General features: G+C 45.1%; 1 protein-coding gene and 2 long non-coding RNA genes across 8 annotated transcripts in view; 1 reads left to right on the top strand and 2 right to left on the bottom strand.

Moving 5' to 3' along the window:
• SAMD12 (sterile alpha motif domain containing 12) overlaps positions 1-9134 on the bottom strand; it is a 169809-nt gene extending 160675 nt beyond the window's left edge. The window contains exons 1-2 of one of the 6 annotated variants that reach the window (XM_072034359.1): positions 8915-9131; positions 5563-5665 (exon numbers count right to left, since the gene is read on the bottom strand). In XM_072034359.1, coding sequence (XP_071890460.1) covers positions 5563-5572 — 10 coding nt within the window. In that variant the 5' untranslated portion in view covers positions 5573-5665; positions 8915-9131. Of the gene's footprint in view, positions 1-5562; positions 5666-8914 lie in introns of all 6 variants that reach the window. The other 5 variants (XM_072034360.1, XM_027452636.3, XM_027452635.3 and 2 more) reach the window with 5 other exon arrangements.
• Positions 9135-19949: 10815 nt separating this feature from the next.
• Positions 19950-21310, bottom strand: LOC106016469 (uncharacterized). Its single transcript, XR_002401182.4, has 3 exons — positions 20947-21310; positions 20762-20825; positions 19950-20546 (listed from the first exon to the last, which is right to left on the bottom strand). It is a non-coding gene; the product is annotated as an uncharacterized lncRNA (long non-coding RNA).
• Positions 21311-21575: 265 nt separating this feature from the next.
• Positions 21576-25947, top strand: LOC106016468 (uncharacterized). Its single transcript, XR_011807177.1, has 4 exons — positions 21576-22157; positions 24484-24590; positions 24703-24775; positions 25588-25947. It is a non-coding gene; the product is annotated as an uncharacterized lncRNA (long non-coding RNA).
• The last annotated feature ends 1325 nt before the right edge of the window (positions 25948-27272 follow it).

Below are 27272 nucleotides of genomic sequence, written 5' to 3'. Positions count from 1 at the left end.
CCGGAGCCTCAGCAAGGCAAGGTCTGCCTTTTGTAACAGCCACAGGCCCGCGTGATGAAAAGCAGAGACAAGGGCTGGGCAGCCAAATTATTTCTGAAGCATTTTTTCATTCTATTTTAATAAATGTACGATTAGTGCGAGCAGCTCTTGAATTCACAATGGCAACAGAGAGACTCATTGAAAAATGGGCCAGTTCAGTGAGTAAGGCAAGTCTGCCACAAACCCTGGGCAGGTATGTAGGACAAAAATGGTGACAAAGACAGGGAACTAGTGAGCTATGCAATTAGCTTATAGTAAAAGGTATCTTAGTGGGGAAAAAAAGTAATAAAGGTCAATAAGTAACATGCATCATGTGTATACAAGAACATACTATGACCTCTCTTACGCTACAATCCACTGGTTGAAGTGTGTTTTGCAAAGTGATCTTACCCTTAGTTATTAAGAAGGTTTATGCCAGCATCTGCAAAGCTTCTGCTGAAAAGTGAACAACTTTGGATTTCAGACAGGTTTGTGAGATGCACAGCTTTGCAGTCAAAGAGGATGTTGCAGGAGGTAAGAGGCCTGAGCATGAAAAGCACAAATCAGGAGGTAGACAGAGAGGAAGAAAGCTGAATTAATGCCCTCACTGGAGGGAAAGCATCCACCATACATTGCAGTCAATCACCAAACAACTTCTGCAAACTCCTGACTAGATACCCCTGGCTGTTGCCCACTGAGGATTTCAGAGCGAACACAGAAAATAAGATAGAAAAGGGCCTGGAGCACAAGTCTGTGAGGAGCGGCTGAGGGAACTGGGGGTGTTTGGTCTGGAGAAGAGGAGGCTCAGGGGAGGCCTCATTGCTCTCTGCAACTGCCTGAAAGGAAGCTGTGGGGAGCTGGGGGTCAGCCTCTTCTCGAAGGTAACCAGTGATAGGACCAGAGGGAATGGCCTCAAGTTGTGCCAGGGGAGGTTCAGGTTGGAAATGAGGAGACATTTCTGCTCAGAAAGAGCAGTCAGGCACTGGGACGGGTTGCCCAGGGAGGTGGTGGAGTCCCCATCCCTGGGGGTGTTCAAGGAAAGGTTGGACGTGGTGCTTGGGGACATGGCTCAGCGGGTGACATTGGTGGTAGGGGGATGGTTGGACCAGGGGATGGTCTGGGAGCGCTTTTCCAACCTTAATGATGCAATGATTCAACTGGGTGAGAAACAAGTCTTTGTTGGTTCCACTACTCCTGGATCAAACTTGTCTTGTGGTCACTAGATGAGCTCCTAAATATTTTTGCTGCAGAGATTAGCAAGCCGTGGTCCACCACAGCCTCTATTTCCATAAATGCCTCCAGTCCCAACCGTACTACTACTCAATTCTGCAACCAACCATGTTAGAGCCCAGCGAGCCCACCCAGCACGTCCCAAGCCCTGCCCAGATGCACACAGGTGTTCCAGCATCAGCAGCGTGCTGTCCCACACACACCACAGATTTCATGCCTTTGCACCTTGTGAAAGCTGCTGTCTGCTGAGCACGTGCAACAGAAACGGCTGCAACTCAGCTGTGAACCCAGGCTTTATTCCCCATCCTACATACGATGCACAAAGTCATCAAAATGCAGAGGAAGAAGCAGTTACCCATTCCCACTAGCAGAACTAGTCACAATCTGGCAGCTGACTTCTGTTTCCAGTCCTGGCTTTCTCTCAGCTGCCTGTTAAGTTACCTCTTGTCAGTCCTCAAGGCTGTCCCTTCCCTTGCACATTTAACGAAGGAGCCTGGAAATGCCTTCGTGCCTTCCCCCAGCAAAATTCTTTACCTCCTACAGCTTACTCATACCACTGTGTCCTACTCCCTCCAGTACCACAGCTGACTCTTGTAGTGACAAACCATTAGCTGAGAGCATGCAATTATTTTGCTGGAGGAAAATCCAGGAGAAAGCTTCTATTTACACACATTAAAATTCCTTTTATTTCTGAAACAGCATTATTAAAGTCTGTTTCTTGCTTTTGCTGGGATATTTTCAGAGAAGCAAATCAACTCAGCTAAATGCCCTCTACTAACAGAAAACCAAAAACTGCACTAAAGACAGGCTAAAATCCACCCCAAATTTCCTCCTCAAGCCCTTGTCCTATTCAGCCACTTATCCCCTACAAACATTTTGTATGCTGTAGATGAATGCAGAGCTCACTTCAGCCCATATTCAGTCCTGCTGCCCACCTGCTTGCTTCACCCAGGAGCAGCGTGAAGGGGAGGGAACCTACAGCCTCGATCCAAATCGGGCTCTTTGTGGTGAGTGGAGTTGTTCTGGGTGCACACAAGTCAGATTTTCTCATAAAAGCCATCAGGATGGGTCAGACAAAGTCTAGCCTCATATGCCACCGCTTAAGGGCACACACATGAATTAAGCTTGCCTTGGCATGTTAGGAATGACCCAAGGTTGAACTTAGGAATCGTGTAATTTGAAAAACTGTTCTTTTTTTTAAGCACAAAAGCCCATACCTTCATTGTTCTGCCTTGCGAACCAATTCCTTTTTCACCTTCTCCAAACCATTCATTAATGTCTAAGGATTCTCTTCGTGGTCATCTCCTTTCCAGGTTGAAGAACCAGAACCTTCCCTCAGAAAACATGCCCCATCTCTAACCAGCTGATTGCCCTTTCCTGTATTCTTTCCAGCCCTGTGCCGTTTTTGGGGTGTGGCAAGAAAAAATGAATGGAGCACTGAGAATAGAAGAGCAATATCCAAAGAAGGAGTAAAAAATGTTCCTTGCTTCTTTTTTTTTTTGAGCTCTTCCTCATAGTTCCTAAATTCCGTTTGCTATTTTGACCATGACCAACCAGACGGTTCCAGAAGACTTCAAAATTAGTCAATTTTCTGGCCCTTTCCTCCACCTTTGCCTTTGGCACCTTCCAGGACTACTCCCTCTACATTCCCTGCATGCTTTGAGTACATAATTTAGCGATGAGTAGTTCAATTGTTCATCTTCAAGGCTAAACACCTGTATGCCAGCCAAACGCAACAGCTTTCACAAGAAATAACTCAACATAGGATTGCTCAGTCCAACCTTTGAGCATCTCTCGTTCACAGAAAGGGTCCTTGCCTCAAAGATCATACCCTATGAGCAAGAAGAGAGACCAGAGAGATGGGACAGATCCAAAGCACGGAGGCTAAAGCTGTCTCAGCCGTGACAACACAGAAAGTTAGCACCAGAACCAGACATAGCACCCCTAACCGATCTGCAACTCTGACACCGCCTGGCTGCAATGCCTCACCCACAGTGTTTCTTGCTGCTACTCTCCTGTTGTAACCCTTGGGACAAAGCAATCCTGCAAAGTCCAAGAGACTGGCTCCAAACAGCCTGCCCTGCCCTCATAAACTGACCCGTGGGAGGAAGCTACACAGCCTCCTTTATGTTGCCTACCTTGCTAAAAAACAAAAAATAGAAAAAATAGAAAAAAAAAAAAAAAAGAAAAATTCTGCTTTATAAGTTCCATTTAAGCAATAAATGTGGGATCCTACAGTGTCACTACAGGCGTTGTCAGTGCTTTCCAGCAGCATGTTAGGAAATGCAAATAACATCTATCTTCTGTCATTCGCTCTCTCACTTTCTCTTCTTGGTAGAGAAACTTTCAAAGCACCATTCTTTCCTTCGCCCATACATCACCACCACCAGCAGCCAAGTTTGATCCTTGGGATGGGATTCCATTGCATCAGAACAGCCAATTTATATCAATCAATGTCCTCCTGGAGCTTTGGAGTTTTCCAGGTGTTTTAAAGGGTAAGAACAAACAGTCATGAAACTGGTTGACCTGAAAACACTTCTGAATTTTCAGGTGCGCTCTTGTGCTACAGCAAAATCTCCTCCAAGGAAAACGCAGTGATATGCCAAGCCTAAACTGCCTGATTCCTGCCTAATGTGAGTTCATTTCTAAAAGCAGGTAGAGGAAAATGAGCACACAACCTGAAATCATATCCCCTTGCCACTCGGTCTAAACTCACCCAAGGTGACTTTAGCATAGTGCCACTCTTCATTGCACCAGCTTAATTTTGGGGTGTCTGATTGCCACAGTGCACCTGTTGATGAGAGCCTGCAGTCCAAAACAGACTTCTGGCTTTAGACAGTAACAGTATTCCTCTGGAGAAGGATCATTAACTATCTGTCTTTTCAAAGATGCAAGGAACTGCAACAGAGCTGACTTTTCAAAGGGAGATCTCTCCTCTCTGAGCTGCTAAGGAGTGGTTCAGAGGAGGACAGAGGAGCACATTGCCACCAAGCTGTGTGCACACTGAGGCAGGGGCACGAAGGGAAGCCTTATCCTCCAAAATCAGGCTGCTGCTGAGCAAGAAAGAGGAGCACAGATGTTACTGCCCAACAGGAACACAGCCATGTGGAAGGGGGTGGAAGAGGAGCTATGTTCCAGCCTGGAAACCTGTAACTGCTGAGGCATTTTTACAATAAATGGTCACCAAGCAACATACAGAAGCAGCACGAAGATCAAAGGCTGCAGTTCAGGTCTTCCTCTTGCCTGTCCTGTGCGTGCTTCCACCACTGGTCCTATCGATCTCCTCTGCTACAATCTGAGGGGACACTTTGAGCCGGAGAGGCAGACACATACATCAGCTCTGCCTCCAACTGGCAGCTCTTTCCAAGCTTTCCTGAGCCCCTCAAGCTAAGGAGTGGTTGAAAACTATTAAAGAAAACAAGCACTGATGGAAGCACAGACCTTTTGGATGGCAGGATTTGTGACTTCTTTGCTAGGCAAGGAATTAAGTGTGCTGAAAAACCACATATTAGATCAGATTCCGTGACATCTTAGGTGTGCAGACACCTGGTCTGAGCCTGGAGTGGGTTTAGGAGCAAGGAAATGCCGAATAACTAAAAACTTGTTAAGACAGTTGTATTTTTGAGCACCCTGTGGGACAGCATGATGGACGCCTACACTAAAACTAGAAGCTCCCTTTCTGATGGTCCTGAACTTGCTTTAACACTCTTGGCAGTGCTGGCACTGCAAGTTATGAGCTCACCGTATCGCAAGGCTCTGAGGAAACACATGGCAGCACTCAATATCCGCCGGGGCTGGCTGAGCACTGCAAGCTTTCCACCCAGGTGTATCACACTGCTGAAATTCAGGACTGCTCTGACAGAAATCAGTTACAGGCTGCAAAAAACTTTGTCTTGCAGCAGTTAGCCTTGGCTCCAGACCCCATAACACTCCCAAATCCTTTGAGCCTCCAGTCTCCTTCAGGACTGCCACGGGGCAAGACCAGAGCCTTTCTGTCATTTTATGTCAGCAAGTCTCTGCTTCTTAGTGAAAAATGTTCTCCAGCAGGCAGATCCACCACTGCAGAAGAGCCATAGGACAGGAAAGAGTTTATTTTTCCATCAGCTTTCAGGAGGAGACTAGCAATGAACATATGCATATACTTTCCAAAGCACACACATGGAAGAGAAGGCATTAGACCAAGCTCCACTGAACACTCGCTAGGCAATAATTCCGTGACATAATTAGCACTTTTTTTTTTTTTTTTTGCTCAGAAACCTCCAAGATGCTGCAGGTCAGAGCTGCAGGGGAGCTGACAGAACTGTGTGGGATTACCTGCACACATACATTAGCTGCTGGCTGCTGTCAGTCTCTTGCTTTCCTGTGCAAGAAGCATTGTGGGGGGGAAGTCACCATTCTCTCTTCCCCTTTTCCTCTGCTGCACAAGAGCAAAAAAAAAAAATAATATATTTTTGAGAACACTGTTGCAGGGATCAAAAGCCTTTTTCGACTGGCTCTGACCTAGTTCTTTCATTCTTACTAGAGGGAGGAAAACACTTAAAGGAACATTGTCAAAACTGCTAGGTCTAAAATTAGCCTTACCTTGGCAGTGCTCCCATCTAGATGGGCTCGTGTTAAGGAGAGCAAACTCTCTCTCCCCACACAGACTCTGATATGTTCATCCATCCCAAGCACTGATACTATGAGCCTGAAGGACCACCCAGTCCACGAGATCTCTTTCGGGACAAGTAGGGCGAACCAAGATCGAACTATTTTGGCTGAGTCCCTCTGAACCCCCGCTCAGGTATGTGTTATGCAACTGCCATAGAACTCTGGGATCCTCCAAATTCCTATTTCATATTTGCAAATCCATCTCTGTCAGCTATTCCAGTAAAAAAAAAAAAAAAGGGATGTTTTCTTTAAGTAAACTGCTGGACATTTGTTACCATAACTAAACTCCAGCAATCCGTCCTAAGACGGCATTAAAAATAATCAAACCCGAGGAAGATTTCAACAGGTTGTTAAAATAAAGTCCGATTTATTTTTTTTCTCCGCAAACTATATGTTACAAAATGCTGCCATTTCAGCCACACGGAGCATTTCTGAAATGAAAGAGGGTAAAAAAAAAACCTCTCTGGGTTGGTGGCTGAGGCTGTTTTCCCCAGAACAATAGCAGTGGCAGAGCTGGTCAGGCAGCGGATGCTGGCTCCGGCCAGGAACTCCCATGCTCCAGGACCTGTGGTTCCCTCCTGCCCCCAGGGACCACCCCACTCCCTGCCACTCGTGTCCTAGAGCCAGCCGCCTGTGAGCCCGCACGAGAAGTGAGCAGGCCTGGCAGTCTAGAAGCCTCGTGACACTAAAAAAAATAAATAATAATAAAAAAAAAAGCTCTGAAGTCCCAGGAAGTCCACACTAGCCAAGCTCCCAGCTGAGCCTGAGAGGCTGGACACATTCCGCTTAAGCCAGGTTTTCAGGGCCCTCCTTATTACCAGGCTTCCAGAGCTGATGTGCACAAGGTTATGCTCTCAAGGTCCCAAGCAGCAAAGCAGGAAAACATTTTTTTCCAACAAAAACAAACAAATCAACTTAAAAAAAAAAAAAAGCAGTTTGTGTTCCCTAAGTCCAAGACATTGAGTTCAGCAAATTGGCATTTTTTCTCCAAAACTCTTTAAATTTGGAAAATTCCACAGCAGCTTTGCTTTTGCCTGGAGTGCAATCCACGTGGTGCAGTGACAGGAGCCATGAGGGACCCGGGGTGAGCTGGGCTTCCCTAACAAAAAGGCCACGTGTTACCTGCCAAGAGGCACAGGTCATGAAAAGCACACGGCCCACACCCAGGGCTCCGATATTGTGGAGCATGCATTAAGATAAAAGCACGCTTTTAAGCGCCTTTGCACAAAGAAGCCCGGTCCCAAAAGAAAATTAAGGGTAAGAAAGGGACGTAAACGTGTACGCACTGCATTGACAGAAAGTAGTCATGGACACAAGGCTCCTTGTGCTGGAGAAGTAAGGAGTCACCTCGCTGTGCTAGGGAGAGGGACAGAGCTGTGCAGCAGCACAAAGGCAAGAAAAGTCGAGGGAGGAAGCAAACAAAGCGAGGGGAAAGTGGGACATGCAGACACGAAGGCCTGTTTTGAGAGCCCACAGCAGGGATGCACCCTGGGGAGAGGAAACGGGAAGAAGGGGTTAAAGAAGAAACAAATCCCAAATCAGCTCGGGAGAAAGGAGAGGCACTGCTTCCCAAAGGTTTAGCAGAGCTTTCCTTCATTAATATTTACCAAGCTTTTTGAGATTCTCAGATGGAAGGCACTGCAGATATGACAGGAATTATTACAGACCTGAAAAAATCTAGCAAACAGACTGAGAAGGGCTCCAAGTGAATAAAGGAGGATGACACACAGAAAGAGGGGTTGCTGCTGGCGTATGAACCATCTGGTGCATGGCAGTCCATTTCATTTACTTACCCACTACCAGGCACGCATGCGTGGTTCACACTGCTAAGTTTTTGCCACAGCAGAAGAGATGCTTTCATCCAGGACCACTACCTTCCTTCCACCGTTACAGTCTCCAAAACTGCTATTCAGCAAAGCACCCTGGGCATAAAGGATCTGTTTGGCTTAAGGAGAGGCTGAAATCTCGGCACAGGCACCTTTTGAGACACAGGGGCTTTATTTACCTTAATATAAGTTTGCCTAGGAAGTTGGTTCACAGGGATGCTGAGGTGTCCACTGGCCAAGTTTCAGCTCGGCACTAATTTGTGCTGCTCACTTGGGTACTTTAAAGAGCTTCAGCATGATCCTCGTGGACACAGGCGGCCTCAGATGGAGCCACAGATCTCAGCACACCTGAGAAGCAGCTGAACGAGGGCTGCCTGAAGGCGAGCACCCCCAAAACAGCGACATACCCTGAGTTAAGCACAGGGGGTGGCTGTGTGGCTGGTTGTCACACCGTGGACTCCTACGGCTCTCCTGCGGGCACAGAGGAGAGCAAGATGGGCCCTGAATGCTAGAAAACAGGGAAGTTGAGAGGCAGGCAGTGAGGGGGAAGATGTACCTGTCCCCACACACCGACCCACATCGCTCCATGACCTCCCCAAAAGCTGCACGGAGAGGGACCACGCGCCCACCAGAAGACCTCCACAATGCAGCCACCTGTCTCGAGAGCTGGGCTGCTCACCGAGCTCTGTCCCCTTGAATTTGGGCACCTCTTGCTTGGGGAAGGAAAAGGGGGTGAAGGGGGGGGATGGCAGGGGGCAAAGGGGGTAAAAGGGGCACACACGTCCCCGGGCTGGGGGCTGCCTGGGGCTCATGACCATGTCAGTGGGGGAGGCACGGAGGGTCGGCAGCGGGGGGCAGAAGCCCTGGGGGGTGCTCAGGGCCTTGGGGGAAATTTGGGAAGGAGGGGAGGAATGAAGGAGAGGAAGAGGGGAAGGAGGGAGGGAGGGCAGGAGGCGCAGACCCGCCGCCCCCACCCTCCGGGGCGGCACCTCGGGGCCGACCCCAGGGCTCTGCATGCCCCCACCCCACCTGCCTCCCCTCCCGCACCCTCGTTTTGTTTTTTTCTTTTTTTTGGGGGGGCCGCCCCCCTCCCACCCCAAACCCACACCGCAGGTGAGAGCCCGGAGGGGAGGAGACAACGGGCGGGCCCCCGGGGGCAGCGAAGCGAAGGGACGCGGAGCCCTCCTTACCTTCCACCGCCATCCTCCCGGCCTCGCATAGTGCGCCGAGCCCGGTCCCGACCCCGGTCCCAACCCCAAACCCGGTCCTGGTCCTGGTCCTGGCCCCGGTCCCGGTCCCGGCGGCGCTGCCCCGGCCGCCCCCCCCCGCCCCGCCCGCGCACGGGCTCGGCTCATCTGCAGCCGCCGCGCTCAACCTGCAGCGCGGCCGCTGACAGCCGGGCGGGGCCGCGCCTGCCCTGGGCTCCACGGGAAATGTAGTCCCCGGCACAGCCCCCGACACCGCCAAGGCCCGTGGAGGGGTTGTTGGTGCCGGAATGGGGAGGAGAGAGCGGGGTGGTGGTGGTGGGGGTGTTGTTGGAGGGTGCAGACCGCTAGGGGTTGAGCGTCGTGGTGTTGCTGTGCCTGACTGGGCAAAAGGGGGGGTTCTGTTGGGAGAAGGGCACAAAAAGGGCATCGGGAATGTGCCATTGTCGCCTCTGGGTACAGTCATGCCATAGCGTGAGGTCCTCAGTCTTCCTCTGTTCACCATCTTTATCCAGAATCACAGAATCATCTAGTTTGGAAGAGACCTTCAAGATCACCGAGTCCAACCTCTGACCTAACACTAGCCACTCCTCCACCAAACCATATCCCTAAGCTCTACATCTAAACGTCTTTTAAAGACTTCCAGGGATGGTGACTCAACCACTTCCCTGGGCAGCCTGTTCCAATGTCTAACAACCCTTTCAGTAAAGAAGTTCTTCCTAATATCCAACCGAAACCTCCCCTGGCGCAACTTTAGCCCATTCCCCTCATCTTGTCACCAGGCTTATGGGAGAACAGACCAATCCCCACCTCTCTATAGCCTCCTTTAAGGTATCTATCTGACCACTCTGACACGTCAGCCAAAAAATCCCAAAATGGAAGGAGATTAGCAACATCCTAACCAAGTCTTTACTTTGACTCCTCACAAGTCTTATACCAAACATCTGTCACACTCAGGACCTGTCCTGAGATGTTTGCTGTCTGAAAAGCAATGCAAAATGAAACTTTTTAAGTTTAATTTTGAGATATCAAAAGGATTTTAAAAGATTTTTCCCTCAAAACTGTTTTTTTTTTTCTTTTTCTTTTTTTTTTTTTTTTTTTTTTTTTTCCAGCAAATAGTAGCCTACACAGAGAGACTCTTTGAGTTCCTTCACCCACACAAGTCATTAATGAAATTGAGAGGACAAGAGCAGAGGGATGGAGTATTCAAGGGCATATACATCTGGGGCATGAAAACATTTGCACATGTTCTTTTTATTTGCTAGCACTGGCTATTGCAACTAATGAGCGTTACTCAGGACAGGTTATTTTTGCAAAACAAACCTCCACAAGTTCAAATTAGAGTGCAAGAATGTAACGTGTGTAATGAGTGCGGTGCTCATAAATCCCAGGAATTTTGACATTCCTGAAATATCTGAATTGATTAAAATAAAACTGGGTCTTCATTATTTATTTTATGAAGGAAAACCAGAGCCTATCCAGGACAGCCTAAAAGCTTCAGTCTGGCCTGAAGCCTTCTATTACCAACTTTGCCCTGAAGATCTCACTTATTCTTTGCTCTCATATGCATTTGAACTATTAGCCTTTGTGTTGTATATGAGTCAAGATACAAGCTCCCTCGAGCAGCAGCCTTGTCTTTCATGTATCTGCAAAGCAGTAGGCATACTCACAATGCATTGTGAGTGATTATAATTGAGAGGATATGCAGAGACTGCAGAAGACAACACAACCACACACCTGATCCCAGCTGCTGTGTGAAATGGGCTGATACTCCCGTACTTTCTGTCAAGATAATGGGGTGTTCCTAGGTTTGATTGTTTTCAAATATATAACACACACAACCTTCAGAAATTTCTTCTTCGCTACATAAACTTTTGTGATCTTAATGACATTTTGTGTTAAGCTTATGTATTCGACTCATCATTATGTATTTATTTAATCATGACGGTATTTTGAGGTAAGTTAGTGCGATTTTCTGACTAGTGTATATGGGAAGCATTGCTTTCTTGGTTAGAATGAGTTAGGAACCATAGTGTGAATAAATCAAGACTTGGAGTTCAGATGGTGTGGATGTGGAGAGCTGGAGCCTATCTCCATTAGTATGCTGAATTTCTGACTGGTAACTGCATTTCAGCTGTGGGCCCTGAGGACATCCCTAGTGAGTACAATTTTACTAAGCCCTTTAAAAGCCCTGTAATTTTTAATTACAGCTTTGTGCCTGATGAAGAACAGCAAAATTACGGCTGTGACTAGACAGCAAATAGGGCATGACAGATGTTAAAAGGTATAGTTTTTTATATTTAATGTTACATGATAGCTGGTGAAACCTAGTATTTAACAAAATCTAAAAGCATCAAAAACATCTACAATTCTGGTCAAGACTAGACAAATTGTAATTTAATGTATGTCACTCATTAGAGAAAAGAGGCTGCAAATTGATTCAATTAATATATGGGTAAAGCACAATCTGTTTTGAGCGTAGCTTTCAAAAACATCAGTGAGAGCTAGCTAACTTTCTAAAAACACCCTACTAAATTATAGAGTAGAAAAAGACCAGCTTTCTCAGCTCAGAAAGAGCTATCTCATCACTCTTCCTTGCTTCTTTTTTTTACCTTGTCTGTCTCCAGACATATTTCTTCTAAACTTTCTCTTAAAAGTATAGCAAACTTCCCAAAAACACACTTGATTTGACACAGCAGAAGTCAATTTCCTGTGTACTTTGCTCTAGGTCTGCAGATGAAATAAGCAGTACTGACCAAAAGCTCCTTAGCCATTCAAAACATTTCTAGGCAGGACTTGTGCCAGCTAAAATTAGATGAAAGTACATCCATCAACAGCACAGCTCCACTAGAAGAAGAGGACAAAACCTACATGCAGGGCTTGAATACATCACTACACTATCATCAATCATCATTTTCCCCTTTTTTTTCCCCTTAAAAAATTCAAGTCATGAAGATTTAAGTATCCCTTTGTGCTGTGTAGCTTCATGTAAAATACAGTGAAATTCTTACTTGTAAGTTTGTAGGGCCACATCAGATGCATCCACAGGACCTGAAGGAACTGGCAGATGAAGTTGCTAAGCCACTGTTCTTCATATTTCAGAAGCTGTGGCAGTCTGATGAAGTTCCCACTGACTAGAAGAGAGGAAACATAGCCCTCATTTTTAAAAATGGAAAAAAAAAAAAAGGAATAGGGGGACTACAGGCCAGTCAGTCTCACCTCCGTGCCCAGCAAGATCATGGAGCAAGTCCTCCTGGAAACTATGCTAAGGCACATGGAAGATAAAGAGGTGATTGGTGACAACCAATATGGTTTCACTAAGAGGAAACAGTGCCTGACAAATCTGGTGGCCATCTGTGATGGGGTTACAGCATTGGTGGATAAGGGGAGAGCAACTGGCATCATCTACCTGGACTTGTGCAAAGCATTTGACACTGTCCTGCATGGCATTCTTGTCTACAAATTGAAGAGACATGGATGTGATAGATGGACCACTTGTTGGGTAAGGAATTGGCTGGGTGGTCACACTCAAAGAGTTGTGGTCAACAGCTCAGTGTCCAAGTGGAGATCAGTCACGAGTTGTGTTCCTTAGGGGTCATTATGCAGACTGGCGCTGTTTAATATCTTTGTTGGTGACATGGACAGTGATATTAAATGCACGCTCAGTGAGTTTGTCAATGACACTAAGCTGGTTGCTGCAGTTGACACGCTGGAGGGAAGGGATGCCATGCAGAGGGACCTTGAGAGGCTCACCATGAGCCAAAAATGTGCACTTGCAGCCCAGAAAGCTAACTGTATCCTGGACTGCATCAAAAGAAGTGTGGTCAGCAGGTCGAGGGAGGTGATTTTGTAAGTCCTTCAACACAGTCCCACATGACATCCTGATTTCCAAATTGGAGAGAGTTGGAATTGATGGGTGGACCATTCAGTCGATAAGGAATTGGCTTGAAGGCCATACCCAGATTGGTGATCAATGGCTCAATGTCCACGTGGAGGCTGGTGATGAGTGGTGTCCCTCAGGGGTCAGTCTCTGGACTGGCACTGTTTCATATCTTTGTCAATGACATAGGATCAAGTGCATCCTCAGCAAGTTTGCAGATGACACCAAGCTGAATGGTGCAGTCAGTACAACAGAAGGAAGGGATGCCATCCAAAGGGACCTGGACAAGCTATAAAAGTAGAACCATGTGAACCTGATGAGGTTCAACAAGTCCAAGTACAAGGTGTGCACCTGGGTTGGGGCAATACCAGACATGAGGACAGACTGGGAGAAGAACTCACTGAGACCAGCCCTGTGGAGAAGGACTTGGGGGTTCTGGTGGACAAAAAGCTGGACACGAGCCAGCAGTGCGTGCTTGCAGCCCAGAAGGCCAACTGCGTCCTGGGCTGCATCACCAGAGGGGTGGCAGCAGGGGAGGGAGGGGATTGTGCCCCTCTGCTCTGCCCTTGTGAGGCCCCACATGGAGTGCTATAACCAGGTCTGGGGCCCCCAGCACCAGAAGGACATGGGGCTGTTAGAGCAGGTCCAGAGGAGGGCCACGAAGTTGATCAGAGGGCTGGAACATCTCCCCTGTGAAGGAAGGCTGAGAGAGCTGGGGCTGTTCAGCCTGGAGAAGAGAAGGCTCCAGGGAGACCTCATTGCAGCCTGTCAATACTTAAAGGTGTCTTATAAAAAAAGATGGAGAGAACTCTTTAGTTGGGTAGATAATGACAGGACAAGGGGGAATGGATGAAAACTAAAAGAGGAGAGATTTAGATTAGACGTTAGGAGGAAATTCTTCACTCAGAGGGTGGTGAGGCAGTGGAACAGGTTGCCCAGAGAAGCTGTGGATGCCCCATCCCTGGAGGTGTTCAAGACCAGGCTGGATGATGCAATTTAGTCTGGTGGGAGGTGTCTCTGTCCATGGCAGGGGGGTTGGAACTGGGTGTTTTTTAAGGGTCCCTTCCAACCCAACCCATTCCATGATTCTATCATCTTGATATGATGACATTGTAGTGAGGTCCTTCTGCCATATAGGTGTGATCCAGGATTTTTAAGTGTGATTAATTAGTTTGGGGGCCCAAACATCCAAACCCACAGACACATCATTCACGAACTGTTGAGCAAACATCTGAGAATTAAGGACCTCAAGTCAGACACCATGTATCTCCAGCAGTGAACAGCTTCGAGTTTACACTGCCATGAGTGAATGCTTGTAGCCAAGATTTGCTTAGCTGAATGGGCCTAGGCTGCAGTGGTGAAATAAAAAACATTCAAAGGCTGTTACTGAACTAAAGCATGAACTTTAGTACTGAACTAAAGGCTGAACTCCCGTTCTGTGATCTGTAGGAAACAGATTTTTATGCTTGCATGGATCCAATCACAGAATAAACCAAGTTAAAGTGTAAACAGCAATATTCAGAAGCAGTTTTGTGGGGTCTGAAAATGACTTCAGAAGCACTACTAACTCTTTAATCACTGTAGGATTACATTTTGGGGAGCTGTCCAAAATATAATAAAGAAGTTTAAAATATTTATAATATTATTTCAATTTTATGTCATTAAGACTCTGTAAAGCAGGTTTTAGTAGCACAGTACTGTAATTGTATAATTAGTATTCTTTGTATTTTCTATTGTTGAAACATATTCTTAGTGTTGTTCATATTGCACACCTATATTCCCTTATTCTCAAAAATACCTTGCATGATAATCTGTGATTCATAATGCTACAGGAAGGGCATTTGGAAGTCTGTAGGAGACTCAGAAAAGATCCTTGGATGTCTTCAAAGCGTATTTTATCCTTACTTTTGCAGTTTCTGGTGTTTTCTCTTATTTTATCTGCTAAGTAATTGATTTATTTTTTAAATAAAGACAACATTGAGGTTTGTAAATAACTAATGTCTTATTTTATTTGCAAGGAAAATGGAATTTTATTGTTAAAATGCTCTTAAGATGCATTGAATTTATTATTTTTTATCTTTTATGATAGAGAACTGGGGAAGGGAAATGGATGGGTTAATATGACCTTTTGATGTCTGGGGTGACAGTAGTATTTGTACACAGAGGGTCTATCCTGTTGTAAGCACATGGTTACTTCCACCCTCCAGTAACATCTATGTTTTACGTCATGCACGGAGAGTGGTACTGACTGTTGCCATCATCAAATGATCTGATGTTCTGCTTAATTTGTTCATTGCTTAATGGTAAACTGAGGTGAAATTTTATGCTAACATGGAAACATGCTATGCCATTTTCATCCTGAAGCAAATTTGTGACAATTTGCCCCACAGGACACACCAAAATCAGCAGTGAGGCTTCAGTTTGGATCCCAGCTGTGGCTACCAGGAACAACAGCATTTTGAGTCAGGCTTTTCACAGCGTTGTATGGTGGGTGGGTGGGATAAATAATGCATGAATTGAAATACATCGGGTTCAGGCTGAGTATAATGAAAACCTTGAGAGAATCACGCATTGCAAAAACTCTCTGAGCAACCTTCCCCGTTCTCCATCCTTGGAGATATCCGAGCCCCAGCTGGACGCAGCCCTGAGCAACCTGCTCTGATCTCACAGCTGACCCTGCTTGGAGCAGAAGGTTGGACTAGAAACCTCCAGAGGTCCCTTCCACTCAGAAATATCCTGTGATCTTATCAACACTTGTAGCTACCCTGATCTAGTATTACTATCAAAGGCAGCGATTAACCTTCCTGCCCTCTGTTGCAAACTTCAGCCTGCAACAGCCTTCCTTTTGACTTGAAAACTAACCTGGCACAAAACCTTTTGAATGTTACCCAGTTACCTTCTGTCATTCACTGTGTGACTGCCCAAATCCATGTGCTAGCACAAGGAATTGGGCAGCATGGTGTGGCAACAAGAAAGTGAAGGTAGTTTCTTCTGCTGCTGGCTTGAAGGGCCTGTAGGCTTTTAGAGGTGCAACCCCTTTTAAACCAACTTTGCATCATCAGGGGCAGGTGATCATCCTCTCATTGCTGTCCTGAGAGGCTCAGTGTAAGGTTAAGTCACATCTGCTCTCCCAGCTCCAGCCTGAGAAGTGCAGAGCATACTGCCGTGACTGAACCCAGCTGATTTACCAGTTCTATCAACAGCTGTGCTTGTGGGACCAGTTATCAGCCACTGCTGCCCAGATCTGCTTGTCACCATCCACTTAGACATTGCCACTCTCTTTCCTGTCTGTGCATTCACTGCTTCCTAATCTTTCTGGTTGAAAGGAGCTGTGTAATCTTGTATGGCTTCTACAAAAGACTGTGTCCAACTCAGCTCATTTTGACTGAAGTGGATGAAAGTTTGATTGTGTGTACTGAGGGTCAGCAGTCACTAGCAGTGCTAGTGATGAGGAGCTGAGCAGAGTGATGTTTTTGGATGGGAGAGCTACAGCTGGAGGAAGATATATTCATAAACTGCTCTTCCCTTTCATCAGGGCACACATTATAGGTATATTCTGGCTGACCTGAGCGTACAACTCTTACAAAGATCTATGTAAATCACTCGTGCCTGTATTTTCATGAGAAGGTACAAAATGACTGAAGACAAATAATGCTGTAAAGAGCCCTTCTCCATCCTTTTTTTAAGACCCCTTTAAGTATTGAAAAGCTGCAATAAGGTCTCCCCAGAACCTTCTCTTCTCCAAGCTAAACATACCCAGCTCTCTCAGTTTTTCTTCATAGAAGAGGTGCTCCAGCCTTCTGATCAACTTCGTGGCCCTCCTCTGGACCCGCTCTAACAGCCCCACGTCCTTCTGGTGCTGGGGGCCCCAGCCCAGGACGCAGGGCTCCAGGTGGGGCCTCATGAGGGCAGAGCAGAGGGGCACAATCCCCTCCCTCCCCTGCTGCCACCCCTCTGGTGATGCAGCCCAGAACACAGTTGGCTTTCTGGGCTGCAGGCACACACTGCTGGCTCATGTCAAGCCTTTCGTCCACCAAAACCCCCAAGTCCTTCTCCACATAGCTGGTCTCAGTGAGTTCTTCTCCCAGCCTGTCCTCATGTCTGGGATTACAAACATCAGAGATAAGAATGAAAAAGCTGTGAAGAGAATCTGTATGCACATATTGAAACTTATTTCCATCTTCTGGGATTTATGACCTAGTTTCTTCAGGGCTCCAGACAACAAGCATCATCCATAGCTCCTTTTCTTTACCTTCTATTCATAAATGGCAGCTGGCTGAAAGAAAGTTTAAAATTCATCAAGTACAGAATCAGGTTTCTCTACTAGGCCTTTAAGGGCTAGAAGACTATATTGCATCTTCAGCGTTCTCCATCAGACAAGGCAAAGGAATGCTCCTCACACCAACACAGAACTGGGCAGTTTCAGAGACAGCCACAGCTGGGTTTGTACTGGAGATGTGAGAGTACTGATGGAGATTTACAGTTTCTAGAAAAAAAATGCTTGGGTCCATTTTCTTCAGAGAAAAATAAAACACTAAGTGTTCTGCTTGTTCTCTGTTGGAGATGCTGAGCCTTACCATATCAGCATTCCTCAGAGAAAATGAAAGAGCCAAACCTAATAGAACAGCCTACCATAGCAGGTCCACGTGACTGACTGGTAGACTGAGTCAATACAGCTGGATAAATTGTTTAAACAACCCCAGGTTCTGCTGTTATTTGCCAAACTGCACCCTGATGTGGGCAGGAACAATTCGGTGCTCTCTGTAACCTGCAGCCACAGAAATATGCAGTCGTTGGGGCTGGACGGCACCTCTGGAGATCGTCCAGTCCAACCCCCTGCTCAGAGCAGGTTGCTCAGGATCGTGTCCAGTCAGGTTTGAGTATCTCCAAGGCTGAAGGCTCCACATCCTCTCTGGGCAGCATGCTTTAATGCTTGATCACTCCTCATGGTTTCTTCTGAAGTTTAAATGGAATTTCCTGTATTTCAGTTTGCGGCCATTGGCCTATATCTTTTCACAGAGCACTGCTGAAAAGAGTCTGGCTGCATCTTCTTTACTGCCCACCATCAGGTATTTGTACACATTGATGAGATCCTCCCTGAGCCTTCTCTTCTCCAAGCTGAAGAGGCCCAGATGAGAAGGAGAGAAATGTCTCTTCTTGTGTGAGAGGCATTTCAATCCTTTAATCATTTTTGTGGCCCTTTGATGGACATACTCTCCATTACATCCATTTTCTGCAGCTTGTCCAGGTTCCTCTGAATGGCAGCACAACTGTCTGGTACATCTGCCACTCATCCTGGTTTTGTAGCACCAGCACACTGCTGAGGATGCACACCATCCCATCATTCCCAGTAAGTCATTAATGAAGATTCATCTACTTGTGCAGTCTGTACCTCATCAATTTTTCTAAGAAAAGTTACGGGACATGGGATTGAAAACCTTGCTAAATTCAAGATAAACAGTATCTCTCCTTGTCCATCAACTTAGTCATTTCATCATAGAAGGCTATCAGGTTAGTCAGGCATGATTTCCCCTGTGAAAATCCATTTTGACCATGGATTCCATCCCAATGGCATTCCCATCCTAACCATGGTTGGAAATGGGTTCCAGCATTAGTTGCTCCATCACCTTCTCAGGGATCAGGGTGGGGGTGACTGGCCTGTAGTTTCTAGATCATTTTTACCCTTCCTGAAGATAGGAGTGGCAATTGCTCCATTCCAGTCATCAGGAAACTTCCCAAATTACTATTACGTTTAAAAGGTAATTGAGAGTGACCTTGCAATAACATCAGCCAGCTCCCTTATCACTTGTTGTGTGCATCCCATCAGGTCCCGTGGGCTTATATTCATATGGATTGTTTAAATGTTCCCTAACCTGATGCTCTTCCACCAAGGGGATGTCTTCCTTGCTCCATTCAGACTTTTCCACTACTCGAAGGGGCCTGAGATTTCCTGAAGTCTGGTCTTACCAGTAAAGATGAAGTGAAGAAAACACTGAGTACCTTGCCCTTTTCCATTTCCTTTGTCACTAGGGCCTCTGTCCCATTCAGGCCCACATTTTCCCTAGTCTTCCTTACCTGTAGAAATTCTTGTTGTCCTTCATGTCCCTCACCAGATACATCTCCAGGTGGGCTTTGGCTTTCCTAACACCATTCCTGCATGTGTCTTTGTATCTTGTTTTTCACTGATTTGAGGATGCTGAACTATGTCTGCTGTGGAGCTAAGTCAGTTCTGCTTCTGTAAGATCCTTATTTTGGTGACTCTAAGTTGATTTTTACTGGCTGAGCATTCAGACCACTCCTGTTACAATCATGTTAGATATTGGTTGGTGTGTGCACTGATATGGTCATTGTGGAAACATTTAAATGCCTGGAGACATTTACACTTACGCAAAATAGATTTTAAATTCGTATCAGTAGCTTTCAGCACAAGTGTAAATAACATCTTAGAAACAAAGTTTTAGGTAGCATTAGCATATCTCTCCTAGGTCTCCCCATAGAGAAATACATGAGCCTCTGCAGTGTGGGACATCTGTACACAGCCCATCTAGAGCGTGATCAGTGTGTGCACGAGGGCTGATACACACTAAGCATAGTGCACTTACAACCAGAATATTTAATGTCTACAGTCACAGTGGCCCACCTACACTTGGGCAAAATTACTAGGCAATGAGAAAAAAGGACATATACGGGGAATTCGAAATATACAGAAGTCTTACCATGGGGAATCTGTAACATAGAGCTTGGGAGATGACCTTTAAAAAATAGTAATGTTTGTCACTTTCCTCAGCACCAGTAGAATAAAGTGATAAGTAATAATCAATACTGCATAGACTTCACTGTAATAACATAACTCATGTGATCCTCTGAAGGTCAAAGCTAAAGAAAAATGACCTGCTTCTTTTTTAAAATTCTTTTATGTGCTGGATTTGGATGGAAGCAGTTGTGTTATTGGAGAAAATAATAACTTGATAATGATCAGAGCTGATAACGTCTTAGCATGATGACCTTTACCTGCTCAGGAATGGCTCAGCACTGTTGAAAAATTCAAGCAGTTGGTGTGATTTGTGAGCATTTATTAAGGCAAATAAGATAACTGAATTTAACATCACAGATGGCTTTTATTTTCTAAAGTGCTTTTATTTCAGTGCCATAAGATGACTCAGAAACTCAGTGGGGTATTACAGCCCTGATTTTTCATTACCTCACACCTTGTATAGTGAAATTTCCAGTGCAGAGAAGACATAGGTCCAGTATAGAAGGATTTATCACTGTTACTATGCAAATATCAACCGTTACCAGCCATGCAAAGTATCACCATCCTATACTATTTCTTACGTTACTTTTCTTAAGCAGTGTTATATTTTAAGATTGCTCAGAGTTACTACTTTGCATGCTTTTACTACCCAGAAAGACAAAGAAATAGACAGTGATCTAAGAGAATGTAAAATTGTCCCTGCAATCCAGAAATGATCACCTACTCCACATTCGTAAGAACATTTCACTTATTTCTGAGGAGGTTGCTTTGTTTTGCTTTTTAATAAGAAGGGAATTCCACTTGTATTCCAAGCACAGGAATTCAGAGCACTGCTCCATATGGGCAAGCATAATGTCTGCTATCTCTTGGCAGAGAAGCAGCAGCACAGGTCTGCTTCCCCTTGGCAGGGAGCAGGAAGGGTAGGATTCATCTCACGGAACTTTATCTATCGAAGCATCAAACACTCAGTAACACCGCATTTCCTAGAAGTCACCAAGGGGAGAAAGAGCAGCATTTACTCAAGGTGCTTGTCATCTTCTCTGCTGACAACAGGTATAGCCTAGATGACCAGCTAGCTGAAATACGTAACTCAGAGAAGACTACGTTTATAAAGAGAAATTCTACTGTCACTATTTGCTTGCTTTATTTTCAGTTGTTCTCAGGCAGGACTGCTCACAAACAGCAAGTGGGCACCTACCTCTGGAGCTTCAGCCTTAAAACCAGGGTTATTCCCTAGGAAGCTCTCACCACTATGTAGAACTCTGGAGACATTAAGAGAGAGTGAAAACTACTGCTATTTGCAACAGCATCAAACAAACTACAGTATTTCTGCAATGAGGCACTGTTGTACGCCAAGAAACAACACTCCAGAAAGAGCATTACCCAGAGCACCTGAAATATCTCTCTGCTGGAGTTATGACAAAGAACCAATATTTTCTCTCCCTGACATTTTCAGTAACATATAATGATCTCCAGCACAGGCTAACAGCAGTTCACAGCCATTATAGACCTCCACTAAGTAAGCTAAGGGACTAGAAGCGCTGACAGGAGGCAAGGTTGTAAATTGCAAATAAAAACCAGGATATAAGCATGCACAGGTTTTATCTATGCAAATGCATAGCTCAAGCTACTTCTGCAGTGGGGATACATCAGCTGGAATGGCTGCAAGTAATCAGCAGCTCTGTCCAGCCACTCTGCTAATCTAATCACTCAGCTCTGCTAATCAAATCACTCCAGTAGCTGGAGTGGTGTTCCCCTGAATGCCAGTGCTCACTAAAACCAAGCTAAGTACAAATGAAATCATTCAGGTGTATTAACTTCAACTAATGATTGTCTTCTAATGAAGACAAGCTCTAGGAGTGCCAAGTTATTTCCTCCTTTCTCACACCCATAAGTGTCATTCCAAGAAAGTGAATGGAGTTATATGGGTTATGCTGGGGTTGGAGCATGAGGAGGATCTGGCTGCAATAATTAGTGTTGTTCAGTTGACCTACAGATTGGGACAGCAGAAATCTCTGCGCTTGCTGAAGTGACCGTACCAAGGTCTTGCTGTCAGGGTGAGGGGTAGGTTACAGACTGCTGGGGGCAAGTAAATAACCACCAAATGGCCTGTGATACCTACCTGCCTATCCTAGTAGGAGAAAAGTCTACTTTGGGGAGCAGCAAGTAGCTACATGGACAGCATAGTCACTACTGCTGCACAGGAGGGGATTGGGATATGAGAGGTGCTGGTTTGGGGGGAGAAAGTGCATCTTTCCCACTGCTGCCCAGCAGCAGAAGGAACAAGCCCAGCTCACCAAGGTTCTTCTGAGCTGTTACAATACCTCTCTGGCCTCTTCTTCCTTCACTGTGGCCAAAGCAGCCTCTCCCTCCACATATGGCAAATCTCATCTATCTGGGGACAGAGGTTTTTAAATTGATTCTCAGTCAGATGGAGGAACGATATCAAGAGAAGAACATGAAATTCTTCCCTTTCCATCTGCATGGCTGTGAAACCTCCCATGACCACTTGACATTTTGCTTTCTTAACCCAACATTTTAAGGCAACCCCAGAATCCCTCTCTGCTGGGAAGTTGGATTTTGCCACCTGAAAGGTAAGCACAAAAGAAGTTGTAAGTTATTTTAGGGTCATTTTGCAAGTAGCTTTGCGTGAGCTGTTGAGAAGCCTTGGGGAAAAATAAGAGATGAGAGAAGGAGGAAATGTTGGAAGACAGCAATGCCAGACAGCACTGAAGGTTGAATACATTACTTAAGTGCCCTACAGATGTTATGGAGCTGTACCAAAGTGGATGAAGGCAGCTCCAAGTGCCCTGTTCTCACAAATTGTGACAGAGAAGCCCTGAAATGTGCAGGAAGCCCAGAGATGCAAGCGGTGTTTGTGACCCTGGTGTATGGATATTCCAGTCAATTCAGCTGTTTAAACATGTTTGGTGCCCTTTGAGATGTCCAAGGGTTCCTTGTCCAAGGATGTCCCTTGGTTCCTTGAGGCTCTGTGTTCTGTCTGCAAGCTGCGTGTGGATGTCTTGGATGTCTCACTGCAGCTCAGATATCAGAAAGGGCCAACGTTTAGTAACTGCTGAGTGCAATAAGTGTTTAAACAGCATGAACGTTTGGGTGTCTTAATCTCTAAGCCTGATTTTGTGTTCCTATAGGAACTGAGTGGAAGTTCCTGGTGCTTTCAGTGACATTTCTGGCAGTCCTTGTGGTGGCCTTTCCCACCGCCGCCTGGCCTCCTTCAGAGCAGCAGGAGCTGGCGTGACTGTCCTCTTGGGCCCCGGGACAGAGACCGCGCTCAGCAGTTGTGTACTTACTGTTTGTTGTCCCAGCTGCACGGAAATGCCTGCCAGGAGTAACAGAGCCCAGGGAACAGCTTGGCCTGCTCCTTCTGCTGGGGAAGGTGCCGGTAGCCATCTCCTTGGTAGTCTGCACGCTGCCCCGCATACACCATGGGGCAGCTGGAGGCCGTGCTCAACCCCCACACTGAGGCAGTGCAATGCATTCACCCAGCATGGCCCTGAACAACTCTGACCCACCTTTAGCCCTGATGAAAACATTGGGAGCGCAGGTGTGAAGACCAGAAGCAGGCTGAGGTCAGCCCTGGGACTGGGGGGTTCAGCCCTGGGATTGGGGGGTTCAGCCCACTCGACTCTAGGAGCTGTAGCCATGGCTGGTGTGACTGCTGAATGCAGTGAGCAATCATACTCAGAGCCTTTCATAGCATTATTTCTCCAAGACAATAGGCAAAAATAGGCAAGCATGTTCTTGCACTGTGTGACTTGCATGTAAGAAAGCTGAACGTTCTTCTAAGTTTCCTACTGCAGGTTATTTTGGAGTAAGTAAGTTGTAATGAGTTCTCTCTCTCTCTTTTTTTTTCTTTTTTTTTTTCCTTTTTTTTTTTTTTAACACACAAAGAAAACAAAGCACTATCTTTTAGTTACGCTTTTATTTTTCCACTTCTATTCCCTTTTCTCTGTGAGTTTGATCATGTCCATTTTGCAAGCCTTTAACATCAGAAATCTCAATTATTATGTGACAGAACTACAGACCCCAAATATGACTTTTCTACACTTTTCCTAAACAGCAGTGAAAAGACAACATTTTGTAATACACAACAACCTTGTAAAGGTTTTAATGCTTCTTTTCCCTCTCTACTGCTCCAAAAGATCTTTTCAAAGAGTTTTCTTCTAATTGAGTCTGGAAATCATCCACTTTTAATGAGAACTTACTGACACCTAATTGCCATCTGCCTCCTTCAGTTTCTCTTAAGACTGCTGCATTTTTCCTTTGTGCTCTGAACTGCTCCGCTCTTGCTGCTGCTGTTTGTGCCCTGAGTGAATCCTTAAGTCTTCCAAGCATAAGTTTTTAGTCCTTTATTCTGTATTTCACCTTTGACTATTCGAGAACTATGAACCTTTAGAGCTAAATACATATTAGCTGCAGAATTCAGACAGGAGCTTCCTACCACAGCACTGATGTTGCTTGCCAGTGTGTTTTATAATCATATCTTCTCTTATCCAATGACACTATACCAGAAAGGCAAAGCAGTACGTGGCAATATTATATGAGAAAAGTAATACAAATCTCACAAACCAGGAAATACATGGTATCTTCTGCAACATGAAGTTTACCCCTTTGCTGAGAGCCTGCACAAAGTTATGCCTTTAATCAAGGCCTCTAAATGAGCCATCAATACAGCTTTGTGGTGGCCTTCTGTCCAGTGGCGAATTCACCCCGAGTCAGAAGCAAAGAATCTCTGACGGACTGAGGGCTGAATAGGCCTTTCAGAAATGTTTGGCAAGCCACATCTTAACATGCCTCTTACTGTTATGCCATAAAAGACTTTATAGAAAGTCGCCAGTGAGGATTTTCCTGCTTTCCTTCAGTTTACAGTTTCTTTCAAAATTCTGCTGATGTTTTAAGGTTGTCTGGTTTGCCTGAAGGGAAGCTGTCAGCGATGGCCCAGTATCATGCTTTTCACCCAGAAGAAGTTCCCAAATCCAAGGCTGCAAATGGTGATCCTTGGTCAGGTATTGATTCTCTCAGGTTTTCTTCTTGGCTGAAAACAGTAGAAAGAAACATGAGCCATAGTAGCAGGTGCAGCTTCTGACATAAGTGCTATTTCTGGCCATTTCTTATCAGGAGAAGAGCAGAGCAGCAGCTAAGTGGTGCGTGAGCTGACGGGCCTCACATCAACTGTGCCATGCTGAACCATGTAAGTCAGGCTGGGAGAGCAGCGTATTGATCACCGTTATCTTCTCAGGAATTCTGTAAATAGCGCACTATTTCACACACATTTGGACTAGAGCATCCAATACACACTCTACTGTCAGGGTTTTCTTCTGAAAAACAGTTCCGTTTTAGCGTGAATCTATGAATATATTTTGCATATAGCTTCAATGCAATAACAAGATAGCAAGTAACTTACACCATGCAGCTGCATTTGGGGAAAATTCACTTGCAATTTCAGATTAAGATGCTTAGGATTGCTAGGCCATCTTGTTGCCAGAAAGCCACTTAATTTTTGTTGAATCAGATATAAATAATTGCACTAACCATTCTAGTATTCCCTACAATTACTTGTTATTGTGCAGAAACCTAGTGAAGGTGGAGTGTCCTGTGTTCAGCTTCTGATCTGCTTTTTATGTCAGTAAAAATCTGAATTGGTGCCTGCAAATTCAAATTATCTCACTGTCTGTTAGGCATTTTATATTTTTGCTCGTATGAATCCTTCCATTGTTCACAACCCTTTGATAGCAAAATAATCTGTATGCTGTTTGCATTTATGACTTGAAGGGTAGTTTCTCTATTTTTATGCACAAAAATATTTCAATATTGAAATACTTTCTCTGGGTTTTATTAAGCGTTCTTGCCTCAAATGTAGTGGCCTTACTGTTATCCCAAAGGGCTTAGGCAAGCAGAGCTCAAACTTTATAGTCTGAGGCATTGGGAATCAAAGCTGCAGTAGCACAAGATGAAATGAGGTAGGTGTTGGGCAACTTATGATCCAGAATTTCACTGTTTCAGGGCAGGTTTCTGCAAGGTCTGCCCAGAGCAGGCTTGAGATTCTCTGAAGTGATGCTTATCTACACCTCAAGCAGAGACAAGGATAAAGTTTCTTTTAACAACATGCAAGAAATAAGCCTATGAAGCAAGCATTATGCCAGTCATTTTTCTAGCAGTGCTAAACTTTGATACCTGCAAGCTACTTCTTTGTTATGTTGGGAGTAGATTCCAGTCCTGCTGGAAAAATTATATTCCTAAGAAAAAGATTATTCAATTTGAAGTGTCATCTCACAAAGTTCAGCTTCTGTCCTGCTGAGTTGATATAGAATAAGATGACCTGTTTCTCTACTGGTTGTGCTTCTGTATTCTTTTTGAATAAAATAAATCAGTAAAATGAAATAAAGTAGAAGAATAAAATAAATAAAATATCATCCAAGTAATACTGTGTTTTGGACTGATTGCTGAGAAACACAGACAACAGTTCTGAGAAGCATTCAAATGGTTGCTCCCAAAGGCTGTGCAATTAGTCAGATTCAGAATCTTCTTTCTGGACAAACAGGAAACACGCTTTATATTTAAAGTCAAGAATGTATCGTTTTTATGACTGAAATCTTAATAGATTAATCCAAAAATCATTTCTGGTCCAGATGTAAGTATTGCAGAAAAGAAAGAGAGAATAATAAAAAAAGAAAAAGAAAGAGAGAATAATAAAAAGGTGAATATCTTATGTAGGAAAAAAGTATTGGTGGTAATAATAATACAGAGAAAATTGATATTTAGACATTTCCCAGTTTCTACCCCTTCCCCTGGTGTTATGCTCACCCTTCCACTGTTCCTCTGGGTCCTCAGATCCCTGGGCTCACTCTGGGGCTTGTGGAAGTGTTAGGGTATCATCAGCATCTGCAATACTTTGCCAGGAGGAGTATGATGTTGATTTATTTTTCTTTTTCACTCTAGGATCTGCTAGGGGATCATCTGTATGTGTTTTCTGACACAATTATATGTGTGCTCTTTCTCATTGGTTTGCAAGTCCATCATAAGTCCAAGTTTGTGCTGTTTTATGTAGGTTGGATAGTTGCTCTTTTGTTACCTCCCCTAAAACTACTCTTGTCCAGATCCAGGTCCACATTTCTTTAATGAAGGGCTAAGGGCAAGTTGTTTATAGTATTTGGATCTCCAACACCAGCCTGTGCCCCATTCCTTCTCATCCCCTGCCTGTCTCCACATCACAGCATCCTGTTTCCTCACTCCTCAAGGCCTCTGCTGCCACACCAGGCCTGTATTCCTCTGAACTACATCATTATGTTAGTCATAAATATCTTGTTCTGCACAGAATTACTGCTTGTTACAACTGTCTGTATAAAATTATTGCTGTACCACACAGAGATAAGGAAAAGTAAAACACATCTCGAGTAGCCATCTGGTTAGAAGAAAAATTGCTGTTGCAGCTTAACCAGGTGAAAACAAAGCTTCCAGGCACAGCAAGACAAGATCAGGCAGGGCACGTCTGACAAGCCTCTCTCCTGAAGCTCTGCAAATTTTGTAGGAAGCCTAAAGCCTGTTGCTGGCAATGGTAACGCTGTATTACTTCTCTCTGGAGTTATAAAGCTCCATCCTTGGAGGTTTTCAAGAGCCTACAAGGCCCTGAACAACGTGGTGTGAGTTCAGTGTTGGCTCTGCTTTGTGCACAAGGCTGCAGTAGAAAC

This window comes from Anas platyrhynchos, chromosome 2 (genome assembly GCF_047663525.1).
Source record: "Anas platyrhynchos isolate ZD024472 breed Pekin duck chromosome 2, IASCAAS_PekinDuck_T2T, whole genome shotgun sequence".
Classification (NCBI taxonomy): domain Eukaryota; kingdom Metazoa; phylum Chordata; class Aves; order Anseriformes; family Anatidae; genus Anas; species Anas platyrhynchos.
Note: the sequence above shows the minus strand (reverse complement) of the source record. Positions and strands in the feature narration are given on the sequence as shown.